The 15,950-nt window shown below is 52.6% G+C and overlaps 4 protein-coding genes across 4 annotated transcripts; 2 read left to right on the top strand and 2 right to left on the bottom strand.

Moving 5' to 3' along the window:
- Positions 1-4,385: 4,385 nt before the first annotated feature.
- Positions 4,386-5,875, top strand: ColSpa_01172 (uncharacterized protein; the record flags this gene model as incomplete). Its single annotated transcript, XM_049267384.1, is given in 2 exon segments — positions 4,386-5,494; positions 5,506-5,875. 2 exon segments carry the CDS (start codon positions 4,386-4,388, stop codon positions 5,873-5,875), a joined length of 1,479 nt encoding a protein of 492 aa, XP_049123341.1.
- A 146-nt stretch (positions 5,876-6,021) lies between these two features.
- ColSpa_01171 (oxidase ustYa) lies at positions 6,022-7,101 on the bottom strand (the record flags this gene model as incomplete). The annotated part of the gene is made up of 5 exons (XM_049267383.1): positions 6,022-6,095; positions 6,158-6,350; positions 6,416-6,534; positions 6,592-6,697; positions 6,736-7,101. The coding sequence occupies 5 exons, from the start codon at positions 7,099-7,101 to the stop codon at positions 6,022-6,024; spliced, it is 858 nt and encodes a 285-aa protein (XP_049123340.1).
- Positions 7,102-11,393: 4,292 nt separating this feature from the next.
- On the bottom strand, positions 11,394-11,882 carry ColSpa_01170 (uncharacterized protein; the record flags this gene model as incomplete). The annotated part of the gene is made up of 1 exon (XM_049267382.1): positions 11,394-11,882. One exon carries the CDS (start codon positions 11,880-11,882, stop codon positions 11,394-11,396), a length of 489 nt encoding a protein of 162 aa, XP_049123339.1.
- A 2,695-nt stretch (positions 11,883-14,577) lies between these two features.
- On the top strand, positions 14,578-15,932 carry ColSpa_01169 (CRAL-TRIO domain-containing protein; the record flags this gene model as incomplete). Its single annotated transcript, XM_049267381.1, has 3 exons — positions 14,578-15,277; positions 15,331-15,552; positions 15,877-15,932. 3 exons carry the CDS (start codon positions 14,578-14,580, stop codon positions 15,930-15,932), a joined length of 978 nt encoding a protein of 325 aa, XP_049123338.1.
- Between the last annotated feature and the right edge of the window lie 18 nt (positions 15,933-15,950).

Raw genomic sequence — 15,950 nt, 5'->3', positions numbered from 1 at the left:
AAAAATGAGTGCGGCGATCCACCCCAGGGTCAAAAGCCAGGCGAATGTCGTAAACCAATTATGACCTCTGACGTCCCTCAAGGCGGCAAGGGACACATCCTTCCACTCTTTTGTATCCCACAAGCGCTGCCGGAATTTAGCAAACTTGTATCGCATATTGAGTCTTTTTATGAGAGGCGGTCTCTGTTCGACAAGGAGAGGGACGAAGGATCTCGTGGATGGAATTTCCAGCCCCGTCAATTTTGGTGAATCCATAATCGTAGTCGCGATATGAGATTGTTTACAAGCCGTTGTGAAGCGTTGGTGATCACGGCATTGTGCCAGTGTAGCTGGGAAAGCAAGAGTAAGCAACAAAGCATCACAAAAACTGCAGTGAAAGAGGCCCCGTTCAGGCATTAATACAATAGTCGTACTATTCTTTGGTCTTGGCTCGTCAGCTTTGCTGCAACAAAAAGGGGGCGAATGCAGTCGCCAACCAACCAAATCGCTGTTGTCGGCAGGGGATATATTTTGATGTCATGTCGTTAGCTGCGTAAACACTGCCTTGAAGGTTTCCTGTAGGAAGCGAATCCTGGTTAGTGATAAGCAATTTGAAGTACACAAGCACAGCAAGCTAAGGACTTCGGAGGCCAGGCAGCAACATAGCCTCGAAATGGTGGACAACAACGCAAACATTGCCGATCACTGACCTAAAACAACCCGTGCCAGCCTTAGTGATGTAATCTGTTTGACAGATCTTGCGCTGCTTATGACAAAATCAGTCTTAATGGAACTTTTGTAGAAGCAGTGCGCCACACAAGCACTTGAGAAACAGAATTTGCATTTTTAGCAGTTTGGTACACTTCTTCACACAGCGTATTGCTAATACTGCAGAGCACCATTACTTAGACATCCATTTCGGTTTAACACCATCGCAAAGTATGTATAGAGTCAATTCACAAGTATCGTATGCCCATCAACTTCCAACGATACCAAAACTGGGCTTTTTAAGGCTTGAACTAAAAGCTGTACGACTTTCTTACAGCTTTGTTAGTTACGTTTGGTTCATGGTCCTTTATCTGGAAGCCATGTGTCACCCGCCGTACGTCAAACCAGGATAGCAATTGTTAACATGTCAACATTCGAAGTTTGGAGAGTCCAATCCTTTTGTTCCCTTTCATGTATATCACTCTGCCCAAACTTCTTAGCTGCCACCACTACCATTGTCTCTTGTGGCGTACAAGCTCAGGGTTGCCCTAAGATTGTGCCTGCCACATGCCATGGTGCAGCCAAATACGCGCCAAGTCAGCCAAGATCAGCGGTATCGAGATCTTCGGAATCTATTAGCAAGTTGAAGCCGTTGGAAACATCATCGCTGTCGAGCATGGCTAGAGAAGGACTTTGGCGGGCCACAGCCCCTTCCCAGCCAGCCAAGGAGCTCATGAAACCAAGAGCCATGAGAGCAATAAATATGAGCTATAGAAGGCTGGCGGTCCCAAGAAGCAGCTAAGTTCGTAGTGGGATAGAGCGGTTTTGACTCATTGAGTTAAGGATGCTCCCCTTTCCAAGTATATTGAGACCGTCGCACCTGCCAACAACTTAGAAGGCAAGGAAACCACGAAGCAAACAATTGTGACAAAGAACGATTTCAATAACTTTGACTGTTTCACGTTGGATTCTAGGCTTTCACCACATTGAACAGTTATTCAGGGGTATCATCAACGAATAGGTTGGTACAACGACTACATTATCGCCTTGTCTTGTGATAGGTCTAATGTCTTCCCTCCGGCTGTGTGATAGTGCTATGCGTCAAAAACAGAAAGAGACAAGGCCAAAGGTCCTGACAAGAACAGCGTAGGCCCCTTCAGTAATACACAGGACCACTTCATGTAAACATCGTCGACTAAAGGAACCAGAGAGCAATCTGCTTTACTGTGGATCTCCTCGTCATGAACATACAAAATCCCATCCTCTCAACAATTTCATAGCATTTTTCTCTACAGCGAATCAAGAAAGCTTCGCACGGTGGTCCCGACCCACTCGCGGGCCTCTGCCTGAGTTACCGCATGGTCAGCTCCTGGAACGGTACCAGACAACTCGCTAACAATGCCCACTGGACAAGCCTGGCACCACCGCTCGAGCAGTTGCTTCTTGTCGACTGAAGGTAAAACCAGCTCATCTTGCTCGCTTGGGAGAAACAATATTGGCCTGTCAACCCGTCCGAACTTCCTCTCAAGAGTGACGTTATCGAGGTCCGAGGAAAAGTAATCATCGTCACCGCTATCACGCAGATACAGTCAGCAAGGCGTGCGCCAAACTTAATCCAAAAGGTTCTCACCCTTGAGCCCCAACGAGTTCCATCGGTATGCTGTTATCGGGGATGTGAAGATGAATGGGATCAATGATGTTGGCATTATTTCATTTTCGTTGCCCTGGTCGATCATGTCTTGCGCGTGTTTGATGCTCTTCTCGAAGTCTTCCTGTGGCATTATCAAGCCAGCAGCTTGACGATCGGAGATAGGACTGAGGAGAATGTAACCGTCGACCGGAACGTTGCGATATTTCTCGTGATCAGAGTAGTCCAGACAGTCTTGACACCCTGTACGGCTCATCAATTAATGATCATCTCATCCGGAAGACACTCAAGAGACACTCAAACCCACGTACCAGTAGATGCCCCAAGAAGCACAATCTTTTCTTTGTCGATCTTTCGAAGGTATTGAACCAATGCGGAGATGTCTTCAACGTCGTTGGAAAGCTTTGAGTATCCGAAGCCAGTGTAGGAGCTTCGCATCCGCAATTCCCACACCCCGTAATCCGTGCTTTCCAACTTCTGTGCTATGGTTCCGATGACAGAATTTGTATGAGGGCCTTCAGTCAAACCTCCGATGCAAACGATGGCATTTTTTGAAGTTGATGCTCCTCGTTCGTAAGCGATCAGGTTGGGGACCTCGGCGGGTACATGATGCACAGTTACCGAAAACGGTGTGAAGCAAGCCATAATTTGGAAATACAACAGAATCTGTAAGAAGTATCAACTCTTTATTGATTTTTAGTCATTATTCAAACTAGACTTAAGTAGAAGCTTCAGTCTTTTTATAATTGAAGAGATGCACCATCGATGTTTGAAGAGAAGCTAACACATACATATGTCCAGTATCCACGAATACGAATACGAGCGTCTTTGGATCTTTTGTCAGTTCGAAGGATCTTGGCACAGCTCCATTTCCTGCTGTAGCTTGAACGCCCGTCAGCCCCGCACTCTTTTTACCTCAAAGTCTTGCGCTAAAGGAGAAATCGTACTCTCACTCAGGCCATGCAAACCATTCTCTAGCTTCGTCTTCAAATACCTCTCAGTCACAATATCTTACCGGGCCGTGATACAACCTCCAAAAGGTCTGTGGCTTTCGTAGCCCTCCGGTCAAACTCTTCCGCTGTGTGCCAAGCCTTGTGGCTTTCTCCCATAACTGTTGTCTTCCAAGACCTTGGCGACCGCTTCTCGGATTTGTTCTGTTGGAGGAGCATCCATTGGCAGATTGAGTACAAACTCGACACACATAACTCTGCTTAAATAGAGGATCATCGTGCATGGGCGCTTACATCGTACGGCGTAGCTACCATTGGGAGTCGACAAGTTGCAGTGTGGTAACAGGAGGTCATAAGGCTCCCAAAAAGAGACTTGAAGACGCCCCGGCCGGTGTTGGCAGTTGTCTGTCCAGTACCTGATTTGACTTGACTGCTGAAAGAGTAGCCATCGCCGAAAGCTGTCGATGTCGAGTCATTAGTAAGATTTTTGGTGGCGCGTCTCGATGGTGATAATACTGCATGTGGCGCAGGGTCTTTATGACAGGGGTTTATTTGTTTCCACGTTACTTCTGCAAAGGGCAGTAACTATAGTTTGTCTGATGGTGTTGTCAGCTCGAAGCTTAGTATTCTTGTGGTGACCCTTCAGTCTCACCTACTGCGTATATAGGAAGGATGACCCCCTGGTCGACTTGAGTCGTGAGCAAACCCCTAAAGAATGAATTACCTTCTCGAGCTTTGGAAAAAACTTCATCAGCAGTATGTTGAAAATAGCGTGTGTCGAAGATTTAAGAAACAATTGTTCTTCCCTGACAAAGCCAGTTGAAAGGAACATGGCTCTTGTCATAACTTCATGTTGGTCTTTTGAGCACACTTTCTGATTCCTTCAAGAGCTCTAATATGAGCTTTTGGACCGAAACATAAAGAAGAAGAAGAAAACAACACTCGAAAAGGAATGATGCTAGTCTTCAACCATTTAGTTATATCTTCAAGGCGATCTGCTTTCCAATCCATCCGGGTAAACCCCAACGAACTTACCAAGCAGATTTCACTTTATATTCCCCAACCAAAACACAGTCGCTCCTACTAACATGGGGAACACCATGTCCAAGTTGTTCGTCTGGAACAGACTGGCGCAAGTGCTGCCCGAGACGATCGACGTCGAGGCGACTTCGCCGGATGGGATCACGGCAATTATGAAGCAGCTTCTATCCCAGACTTCAATGGAGGATGTTGACAAACTCTTGCTCGAGAGCGCATCGGTCAGAGCCGTCTTCAGAAAGAACAAACTCCAAGTTCTCCGGAATCTGATTGCGCCCGTGGCCCGGGAAGACGCCATCGCCTGTATCGATCGCCGCCTGCACATGGGCAAGGCAGCGAGAAAGGCGTTTGACCGAGACTACGAGAACGGAGCCGTATCACAATTCCCTCTTGTAAAACATTCTGAAAGCTACTGCTCTGGTGACGATAAGCCAACTCACATAGCCACAGGCACCCCGAACGAAAACCGACATCCCAAATCAACGGATCGCGGACAATGGAACCTCGACGACCTCTGCGAATTGGTTAGAGTCATCGATAAGCTCCTCGATCGAAAGTGCTCCAAGACGTACCCGACATTTGAAGAATGGGAGGCCTCCTGGAAGTCCGCATGCCCTCGCAGGGACGTCCACGCCTACCGCTCAGTTCCCAGTCGCGACTGCGCGGACTGGACCAACCACGACCCCGCCGGCGAAGAACATTACTACCAGGAGCTCTGCAAAGACCACGGGACGGAAGACCCCACGAACTTTGACTACGCCTTCCAGTGCCACACAAAGTTCGAACAAACCGGCGTCCGCCACGAAGGCGTTCAGATGGACAAGAAGGCCAGGGCGAGGCTCCAGCGCGCCTTCTTCCGCCTCGAGCTCATCAGGAGAGCGTACTATCAGCGGCCCTTCTTCCCCAAGGGCGCCAGATTCGCGGGCCGCACGAGGACGGTAAGAGAGGGCGAGTTCGGCACCGCCGGGGAGACGTACGAAAAGGACACCCGGCTATTCCCCGAGCTCTCGGTGCGCGCCGCGGCGATCGCGTGCGTCTGCAACGTCTACGAGTGCCAGACACACCCCGCCATGGGATCCCGGGTCCGGGTCGACCGCAAGGACGGCAGCTGGTGCTGGCGGTGGGACGACAGGAGCATCGCCCCGTGGTCTAGGAGCGCATCCGCTCCGAGGTCAAGTACAGGAGCGTCAAGATCAACGATGTTTTCCGCATGAACTCGAAGAGCTGGGCAGCGGTGTGGAGGTCGGACCGGGAGTATGAGAAGCAGCTGTGGACGGGGCCGATGGCGGAGAGAGAACGCTGGGAGGGGTACGGGCATGCCGGGTGTATGGATCCGAACGAGTGTTACTGCCAACTGGGAGGAAATTGTTCCCTGTGCCTGCCGTTACCTGACACGGAGCTTTCTGAGTGGGATCTTTTCACGAAGGACGAGTTGCAGGACGAGATTGAGGAGATCGAGGACTTGCGAGATCCGGAGTTGGCGAATAGGCATCCGGAGCTGGCTGAGTCCATTGATGAGTACCAAAGGACTTACAAGGCTGTGCTCTATTGAGGCCAGTTACCAAATCAAGAAGGACGATGCGGTTAAGTCGCGGGAATGATTCTCAATTGTTTATGCCATTTACTTTTATGTCCCGCTGATGGAAATATGCTTTAATACTGTATGTTCTCGAACTGAAAATGCCAATCGCTGATGGCTTAGAAGATCTCCCTGTCGTCGTACGCCCTGACGCTCTCCAGGTAATTCTTGACCTGCTTGTAATCCTTGCACACTGTTGATCTGCGGTTAGCCAGCAAGTCCACTTCAGGGTCGCCGTGGTCACGGAGCACTCACCATGCTTCGAGTCCCAGCCGTCGGAGCCGCCATTGTGGTCTGGGAATGTCGTCTCGAGGCCCTCGAGCGCTAAGTCGGCGCTGCACATGATGGTCTGTCTGAGGTACGCGAAGCAGTGGATCATGTGCCAGTGGTGGTCGTCGGGGATCTCGTGGCCGGAGGTGAGGCCGGAGTACGTTTGGACGACGGCGAACTGAGCAAAAGAGTTAGATTGGGGCTGGAGCGGAGACTCGAAGCAGGATGACGGGTCGGTCTTACCAAGCAGTGCAGCTGGTGGGTGACGGAGGTGGTGAAGACGGTCTTCTCGGGCCAGACGATGGGGGTCGGCAGGTCGTGGTACTTGTGCGTGTCGTTGACCCATTGGAAGCCCATGCCAACTGTGGTGCGCGTCAGCATACTCGCTCAGGGCTACTTCAGAGGCGCGGAGAACTTACTGGGCATCAGCTCGTTCCAGTTGTTGAGCACCTCGTCTGTGAAGAACTTTGACGTGTCGTTCGGCGCGTACTTGCCCTCGTAGTCTGGCGTAAACGTCTTGATCTGCTGCGAGACTGCATGCTCAAAGTTAGCCGTGCCCTCACCATCAACGTGCCCCGTTCCCACATCCTCACGGTGGCATCCAGGTACTCACACTTTCCACTGACGCCCGTCAAGTCCCCTCCAAAGTCCAACTTGTTCTCCGTTGGCTGTCGCATCTGCTCCCTCACCAGCAACCCCAGGATCACCAACAGCAATGCCGTGTCGACGAACCACCGCGACGACTTGAGCATCGCCAGCCACCGGTTCTGCCTCCTCGTCGAGGGGCTCTGGTACTCCTTGGTCAGGCAGCTCCGACAGGCTTTGTCGTCCCCGCCGATCAGCGACTCCTCGACCTCGGTGCTGCTGCGGTCATCGTGGTCGTGGTCCTCGATGCCGAGATTCGCGTACTTGGCCTCTGACATGTCCATGTTGAAATAACGAGCGGTTTAAAATATGCGGATCAACCGTCTGCTGAGTAACTAAGGAGAGGCAACGTCGTTTATCAAAGAGAATGATTAAATCAACCGAATATACGGACTGAAAAGAAGTGGATAGACAATGCGCCTGCGCCAAGGAGAGGAAGAGAGAGAGAGGGTGAGAAAGAAAGAGTGGCAGAGCTATCTCGCAAGCATCCCGTGCGTGGCCCGACATGTTCTTTTGTTCAATCCCCCTTTTCGGCTCTTTGATCGTCTCATTTGTAACAACATCCTGTTTTTGGCTCGTCTTCGTCTCATCTCAAGAAAAAGAGACGTGAGCGAGTCTGAGGCTAAAGTTTCAAGACAGGGGTCTTCGCGCCTCCTCGAGCTGCGTCGCCCCAGAGCCCCAGAGCCGCTCACCGTCCAACGGTCATGTTGAGGGAGCAGGCGAGGTTTCAGCGGCCTAAAAAACGCCAAGCGGGGCCCCGCTGACGGCCTTCAACCATGTTAGCATGTTGCACCCTCCTGTCAGGCGTTTCCGGTCGCGTTTTACAACCCGTCCAAAGTCGCAGTCTGACGCGCATCCTTCACCGATCATTCGTCTCTAGTTGCCGTCCTAGGTATCCCCCTCTGACCTCGCCTTGCGCCATCGCAGCCATTAGCTCAACCACGCTAATGGGACGACCCTCGCAGCGCGATGCAGAGGAAGCCCAACGGCCCCTATCCCGTCGAGTGCTAAATGACCCCACCCACTTTTGCCGAGGGCGGGATGAAGCCAATCAGATTCATTGCTCAAGGATGCCACGAAATCTTTGTCCAGTCAAATGCCTACATGTCGGAGTAAAAACTGGGAGTCTCGGGTCTTGGCAAAGATGGGGTCATCTGGCACTCGATGAGATAGTTCGCGAGAAATAGCCTCCTTTCGTTACATTTACCTTTAACCTTCCCGCTGCATAGCTTTGACTCTGCATGAACCTGTATCATATCTGTAAGGAGGTTGGCTTGTTTAACAGAGGCTTGGTGAGATTCACTTTCTGGTCAGAGGTCGACGGTGTCGCGATCGCAACCGTTTACTCGTTTCCTTAGTCTCCAAACGACAACAAACGTCACATGCCTCCTAGCCATGATTGGCACGACCTCTGTTCCGTCTGTCCCTAGAATCTCAACGTCGATCGGGGGTTGTCAGTCTGCGAAGCCAGCGGGGCTCACTTGCGTCGGCTCCCAATCGTCCGCATTCTCGCCATTTGCGCTAAAAGCGCTTGGCAAGAGGCGATCATCGTCGACGTAGAGGTTCAAGCATCGCCAAGCTGCACATCATCCCGAAACGAACAAGTCGAAGCGACAGCCCGCTCCGATCCTTCACCACGCGCGTGTGCATTCAGGACCGTTATCTTTGCTTGTGCTGTCGGCGTCGATCATTACGTCTGGTTCCTCTGCTGTGTTGGTCTCAACAATCGGTACAGTCATGTCCTCCTACGCTCCAATTTGTTTGTTGTTTGTGTCGTTTGAAATCTCAAGTGTTGTCTGTAAGTGCCCGGCGGCTTTTATCGGGGCTTCAGATTCTATGAGACAAAACCCCCCGCCGCTGGACGGAAAGAATTGAGAATGCCCATCACGTAATCCTCACCCGCGACTATTTCATCCGTGTTGCAGCAATCAGATGACTAAGTCATGCTTGGCTGTTACAGTGAATGAGAGTGGGCGGCGCGCTTCTTGACACAGACAGTGGGGGCCTGGGTCTGTAATGAGGAAGCGGTCGGGGCGGATGTCGTGCAAATCGGCGACTCGGCATCGGAAAAAGACAGGGACAAGGTTGTGGGGAAACCCAACCGCCGCTTTTGGCTTTTCAGATCCTCCCTTTGATCGTCAGTAGCATCAGAAACCAGTCCTTTTCCACGTAAAAACAACACCTGCTTTAGTCTCTTGGGCATTGCCCATATCCAGCCACTGATCTCATTGGGTGCAGACTCACTTCATTTTGTTCTGCACCATGACTTCTCCAAATAAAGTTGTATTTGTATTTTTCTATTGGACGAATATACGCTGGTAATAAATCTGATTGGCATTCTCTGTACCTCAGCCAGCAAAGTTGGCGCGAGTTAGCAGCCGATGGGATAGTAGCCTTACTTAAAGTTCTTACTTAAAGTTCTCCAGGCCTTTTCAGCAAGGTCCTTAACAGTATTAATATTCCAGTGATGTGTTACGGTCAGATATCCGACGGCGTGTTTTCTGCTAGCAGGTAACTGAGATTGATCCTCAATGACAGTAGTTATAGGTTTTATTGGAATCATCCTGGTCTAGTGGGTGCCCGGTGACCAATCGTGCACTTCAAGGCGTAGGTCGCTCGTATAGCTTCCTAACAGAAGGACAATTAAAAGTCACTTATGAAAGAGTGAATCACGGGGTTGGTTTCTGAAGAACTATGGAAGGCATCTAATTAGTTCCCGGCATTGGGTCTTACACCTAGTCCTGGCCTCGGTCCGCTGTTGGTTCGCGACAATCCCAGAGTCGCGGCTGATATTTCAGTTGGCGTACCAAGTTGACTATTCATATCTTTACGTGGCCTTCCCTAGTGGAAAGGGGCGCTATTCAACACCTGGATTCTTACGCAGTTTTTGAACGGATCTTAGTAGCCTGATCGGGGGCTACTGTACTGTTGCAGTACGTTGATTGACAGGATATCGTTCTTGTTACATTGGGTCTACGCGTCTTTAGGAAAACCCCCCTCGTGTGCTGGCTGGCCTTTTGCCAGGTGCCAAATGCACGTACCATCGGATTTCGTGTATTTGACTGGCGAAATCCGTCCTAGGTATGTATCCGGCATCCGCTCGGACTGTCTCACTTGTGTCTGGTTAGCCGCCGCATTGCCCACTTCGACAGCTACTGGGCAATCATGCAAAGGGAACGGGACACCAGGCTAGGAACAAGGGAGGCATCATCCAGGAATTATCATTCATCAGACCTTATTCCATAGACAGATAAAAAGACGGATAATCAGAAATTAAGCCTGGAAATTCTCAGTCTCTGGTGATGGTTTGGATATGTTTTGAGAGTTTCCTTCCGCCACGGAACATCCTATCCAAAACTCCCCTAGCCACACCAGCAGGAACTCTGACAGACTCTTTAGGCTTGAGAGATTGCTTATCCAAAGGTTTTCTGACCCTGACCAGGTTGGAAAGCTCTTTGTGAAGTGATCTCTGACGTACTGGACTGTGTGACGGATGTTGCTAGTCATCTCTTGAATCCAGGCCTGAGGTACACTGCAGGCCAGCCAAGCAGTAAGATTGTATAGTTTTGACCTTATGTCTTCCTTACCTCGTGTTCCTGTGCAGTTTCGTCAGTTCATTTGTTCCGTTGGAGCCATTCTGCAAGCGCCCGTGGTCCTGTTTTCTACAAGTGCTGCGCCGCCCAATGGGAGTTCCCGACTGTAGGTGAAGCTCACAGCCCTGTAGGTTGTTGGGTTGTAAAATGAGAGTTTCAGGCAACATACTGCTTTGGTATAACCTACGCGTTCTTAACAAGTAAAAGGTCTAGAATTTTTGGTCAGTTAAAGTACAGTTTGCAGTCGTAAGCAGGGTCGGCCATGTCGTCAGCAAAGATCTGAAACCCTTACAGCTCTAAGAGACCAAAGTGCTCAAAAAGTCGCTTCTTCTTGAAGGGAATACCTTCAACTTGCAACAAGTCAAAGGCACCGCGTAATCGGGTCTACTTATACGGAATATATGCCTTGCTGCCACTGAATTGCAATGATATTGACGTGGTAGAGGAGGCGGTGTAGAAGGGAGGTTGTTAGGCCGTAGCTGGTCTGGGAGCTAGAGCAGCATTCTGTTTCCTCTCCACCTGATGGAGGGAATAGTCGATGCTGGCTGCAACCCAGGAAAGCCGTCGGTGGTTTCTTGTTTCACCAGAGCTTTAATTAGCAAGAGGGGACCCAGAAGCTGTCATAAGCTGAAGCGGTTCGTCCGGATGAAAACGGCGCCTGGGGCTTGCCTAGTATTCAGAACGTATGCTCAGTGCATTCGCAAAAGACTTGCATATGATTCTCTCTCATTGAGGTAATCGTCTCGCGTATGCCACACATCTTATACTGTTCACGGCCATTGAGCAAAAAGGGAATGTTGATCACGGTGCCAAACGGCACACGGAGTATATTAATGATGGGTATTATGATCGGACCACTATGTGCGGGCCCGATTCAGTATTAATATATACGTCATGGTGTCATCAGGTCGTGAGAGAGCCTTCCATCGGCTCCAGCTGATCTAAAAATGCCAGGCAAGAAAAAAATAAGAGCAATTGGGGTATCAGGTGGTCTTAACGGGGTTGTATCCTCTGAACATTTCGCACGGAAGGTAGTTGTTTTCGATGAAGGGCGTAGCGGCTTGGAAACCGGCCACGTCGGGGAATGACGTGTCCGTCTTAAACGGTCCCAGATTAGACTTGACGGTTCCGCGGACAGGGACCGGTTCGAAGGCGCCCTTTGTCACGGTAGTGTTGAAGAGGCGAATCTGCTGGTCGCAGGCTGAGCCGTTGGCGAAGATTGGCTGGTTGATGATGGTGTCGAACATGGCCAGCGTGTATGGTACGTGCTGGCTTCCGCACGACGACTTCTTCATCTCGAGCGAGATGTAGTTGGCGCCCGCCGTGCCATTGAAGTAGGTGCCTCCTTGAGAAAGAGCCTCGTAGGCGTTGCACTCGGGGGCAAAGGTGGCGGCGTGGACCTCCGTTCCGTACGCCTCAGAGCCAGTGACTGCGGCAGGGTTGGTGGCCGAGATCAGTTGCGCGGGGCCCATCGGAAGGAAGACGCGCCGTCGCCGAGGAGATCCAAGAATGGAAACTCAAAACCAGCTCTCTACAGTCAAAAAACGTTAGTCGACATCCTCCAGCGCATGCCAGTGGTAGATCTTACACTGAAGTCGGCGATCCCAAAGTCCTGAAATCGGATGTCATGGTCGTGGCCAGCCTGGACGACAACAGGGTACATGCCAGCGGGGAAGTTTGGCATAAGAGCCCGGAAGGCGCTCTCCAGGATTCCGTACTGCTGAGGAATAATCCGGCGTGCCGTCGTCATGGGAATCGGAATGATGACCATGGTGACGTTCAAGAGACCCGTAGCGTTATTGGGGTACTGGCTGAAGATGGGATTCGGCTGGTCGACGTTCGTGCATGTTGGCGGCGCTGCCTGGGCGGCGGCAGTCTGCATCTGGATTCCCAAGATCACCAGCAAGGCCGCGATGGACGCTTGAGCGAGGTAGGTAGAGAGCGGCATCTTGTACCAGGAAGAAAGACTTTCAAGCGATGGGAGAGAGACCTTCTTCAGATCTGGATAAGTCCAAAGGGAAGGGAGGAGAGTGACCATGATATAAGGAGTTTCGAGGCAGAGCTGCAAAACGCAATGAGACGGTGAAACATTGGGATATGTTAAGTTCAAATCCCAGGTGTCGATCCGGGCCTTTTTCCTGGAAGGTTACGGCCCAGCCTTTTTCAACGCCGGGAGCCGTGACGATCAGTTGTGGGCAGTTGAGTTCCCGACGGCTCAGCGCGGAGTTCGTGGGAGGAGCCTTGGTTGCGACGACGACCCGTCCAGAAGCCGGTGTAACTTGGCAGGGCTTTCCCAAGATGTCTAGGATGTCTGGAGTGCAGAGCAACCGGGATGGGAGAGGATGCGACTGTGATAATGAAGAGGGAGCGGTGTGGACGGGAGAGTGCGTCCAGCAGACATCTGGGACGGCGGCGCGTCCCCGCACGGATGGGATGTGTTCATACCTTTTGTCGAGCATGCGACGCAAGATGGGTGGTGGATTCCAGATTGGGACGGCGTGCAAGTAAACGAGAGGAGGGATAGACCATGGCTCGGAAACGAAGAACCGAGGATGAAGGAAGTTGGACGGATGGGGTGGAGAGTGACACCCTGCCAGGGCCGGTTCTTGGTGTGTTCGGGAGGAAGAGAAGCCAGACGCTCGGCTGCAGCCACAGCTCGGATGGTTGGAGTTCCGGGCAGCTGGTAAGGGAGTGGACCCGAAGATGACCCAACGTGATCAGCCACGGACACGGAAGGCCAAGGGACCGGTAGAGGGAGGAATGGCGGCGCCTCGACTGGAACCGTCCGTCTCTCCCATGTGTGCGTCGCTCGTTTGGGCAATGCTGGCCACGCGACGGCACAGCGGGCGATCGTTAGCTCGGAAGCGGCAGAAGGCTTGTTGGTTACACGGGATCGGTCAGAGGCTTTACTGGAGCAAGATGTGCTGTCTTCAGTCACAATCGACAATGATGGTGTTTTCTTGCTTTGGTGCGTTCGTCAGTCGACCCCCGTCAAACAATTGCGAGTAATGATGGGACGGAGAGTTTGCAAGTGACGCTCGCCATCCTGGTTTGCCTGGGCGGCCGGTTCTTCGGTAGATGATGGAGGACGCTCCGCTGACAACAGAGGTGGTCACGGCATGACTCGGCGGAGACAGGAAAGGCTCTGGTCCGTTGTTAGAAGGGAACCGCGGGCGGGCGGTTGTGTTGAAGGTTGGCGAAGATCCGAGGTTTCACGTATCCGTATCGAGCGATGCGACGACTTTACTGGAGTCTCTTTTACGTGGAGTGACTCGCCCCCAGCGTCATTGGAGAAAGTGGTATGCACAGGCCAGTACCTACCACTGAAGGTACGTATCTTCTTTCCGCCTCCGGAGAAGGAGGGACCCTTCACTCAGCGCAGCGTGTGGAACCGGGGACGCCTTGATCCGGTCTAGCGCGGAATCCGCCGAGCAGCAGCAGCAGCAGCAGCAGTTTTGTACCTGTAGCGTGACCATGGCCTGGAGCCTCGAAGAAAACACACGTGTAGCGCTTGTACATTGCGATCTATGTTCGGCCACTGAAACGGTTTTCAGTGTAACCTGCCTCGAACCGTCCGGGCTTCTTTGTGATAGCGTGTACCAAGGTTAGGAAGACGAGGATTGACGGAACGCAATGTTTGTCCCCCTCTCAATAAACAACTCTACCCAACCTCTGCGCCCAACCTGGACGATCGCTGTCCCTTCTAGCGGGCCCTCGGGGGGCCTTTTGGGGCCTTTTTGTCCTTTTTGTGTGTCTTGGGGTCTTGGGCGGCGGGCACTAACGGCCGGAACTGAGCTTCCCGGCATGAGCTCATCTCATTTAATCTCCATCTCAACGTAAATCCATACCGCATAAGCTTATCAATTGCTGCACTCTGGCGGTGTGTGTGTGTGCTTGGTCGGACTCACATCACAACCGCGCCCAACCTCCTCCAAAGCCGATCAATTCTCCCTACTCCGTCTGCGAATACACACGCAGACCCTAAGGCCACGGATACATACTCCGTGACGACTCACGCCCCCCTGGCATATGTCCCTTTGGTGAACTCAACACACCAGATCCTTCCATCCCAGCCCATACCATACCCCTTGCGGTCACGCGCCCATCCTCATCAACTTAGCCGCCCGGATCTCTTCTCTCCCGAGACCGCTCATCACTCCGCTCGCCATGGCCTCCATCGCCGATCAAACGCCGGCCTCCACAGGCCCGCAAGAGAAGGCCGCTGCTCCTGCATCGGGGCCCCTCAAGACGCCCATCGCCTCGCCGGCCCCGGCGTCCTCCACCCCGGCCGTCCCGGCCCTGACCCCGGACCAGCAGTCCAAGTACGACGGTCTCCTCGCCCAGGCCCGCTCCTGGGCCGAGGTCAAGTGCGCCGCTGCCCACGCCGACAAGTCGGGCCCCCTCACCGACTCCGAGCGCCAGTGGCTCACGCGCGAGTGCCTGCTCCGCTACCTCCGCGCCACGAAATGGAACCCCAAGGACGCCGAGAAGCGCCTCCTCGAGACGCTCGTCTGGCGCCGTGAGTACGGCGTCGAGGCCCTCACGCCGGAGCACATCTCGCCCGAGAACGAGACGGGCAAGCAGATCATCCTCGGCTTCGACAAGGAGCGCCGGCCGTGCCACTACCTCAACCCGGGCCGCCAGAACACAGACCCTTCCCCGCGCCAGGTCCAGCACCTCGTCTTCATGCTCGAGCGCGTCATCGAGCTCATGCCCGCCGGCCAGGAGAAGATTGCCCTGCTCATCAACTTCAAGACGTCAAAGAGCCGCTCCAACACGGCGCCGGGCATCGGCTTGGCCCGTGAGGTGCTGCACATCCTCCAGACGCACTACCCGGAGCGTCTGGGCAAGGCCCTCATCATCAACGGTATGTGATCGGAACTTGCTCGCAAAACTGGTTGTGCTGACGGTGAGAACAAGTCCCCTGGATGGTCAACGGCTTTTTCAAGCTCATCACCCCGTTCATTGACCCCATGACCCGGGACAAGCTCAAGTTCAACGAGGACATGCGCCAGTACGTGCCCGAGGAGCAGCTGTGGACCGAGTTCAGCGACGGCAAGCTCGAGTTTGAGTACGACCACGCCACCTACTGGCCCGCCCTGAACGACATGTGCAAGCAGAAGCGCGATGCCCGGACGACGCGTTGGGTCGCCGGCGGAAAGCAGATTGGCGAGCTCGAGGACTACCTAGGCGGTGCCGTCCCGAAGGGTGTCGGCGCTGACGCTACTGCTCCTGCTCTTGCTCCTGCTGCTACTGCTGCCGAGGCATAGCCTGCCGCGGAATAATGTCCTGCTTGATCGTAGAGGAAGCTGTGCCATGCAGTTTGTGTAAACATTTTTTACAGACTTTAGACAGAGCTTCACAAGCTCATATTAATTGGTAGATAGAGGGGCGAAAAGTTAGACTTGCGGATGTATGCGCTCAAGCTACAACACGGCATTGGGGCCGGTACCAGTATTATTATAGGTGGTGTCTACTTTGACTCATCTCTATCAACGTCGTTATCCAAAAATGATATGTGAATTTATTTCTTGATGGTC

Source organism: Colletotrichum spaethianum, assembly GCF_022836535.1.
Source record: "Colletotrichum spaethianum MAFF 239500 DNA, contig02, whole genome shotgun sequence".
Taxonomy (NCBI): domain Eukaryota; kingdom Fungi; phylum Ascomycota; class Sordariomycetes; order Glomerellales; family Glomerellaceae; genus Colletotrichum; species Colletotrichum spaethianum.
Note: the sequence above shows the minus strand (reverse complement) of the source record. Positions and strands in the feature narration are given on the sequence as shown.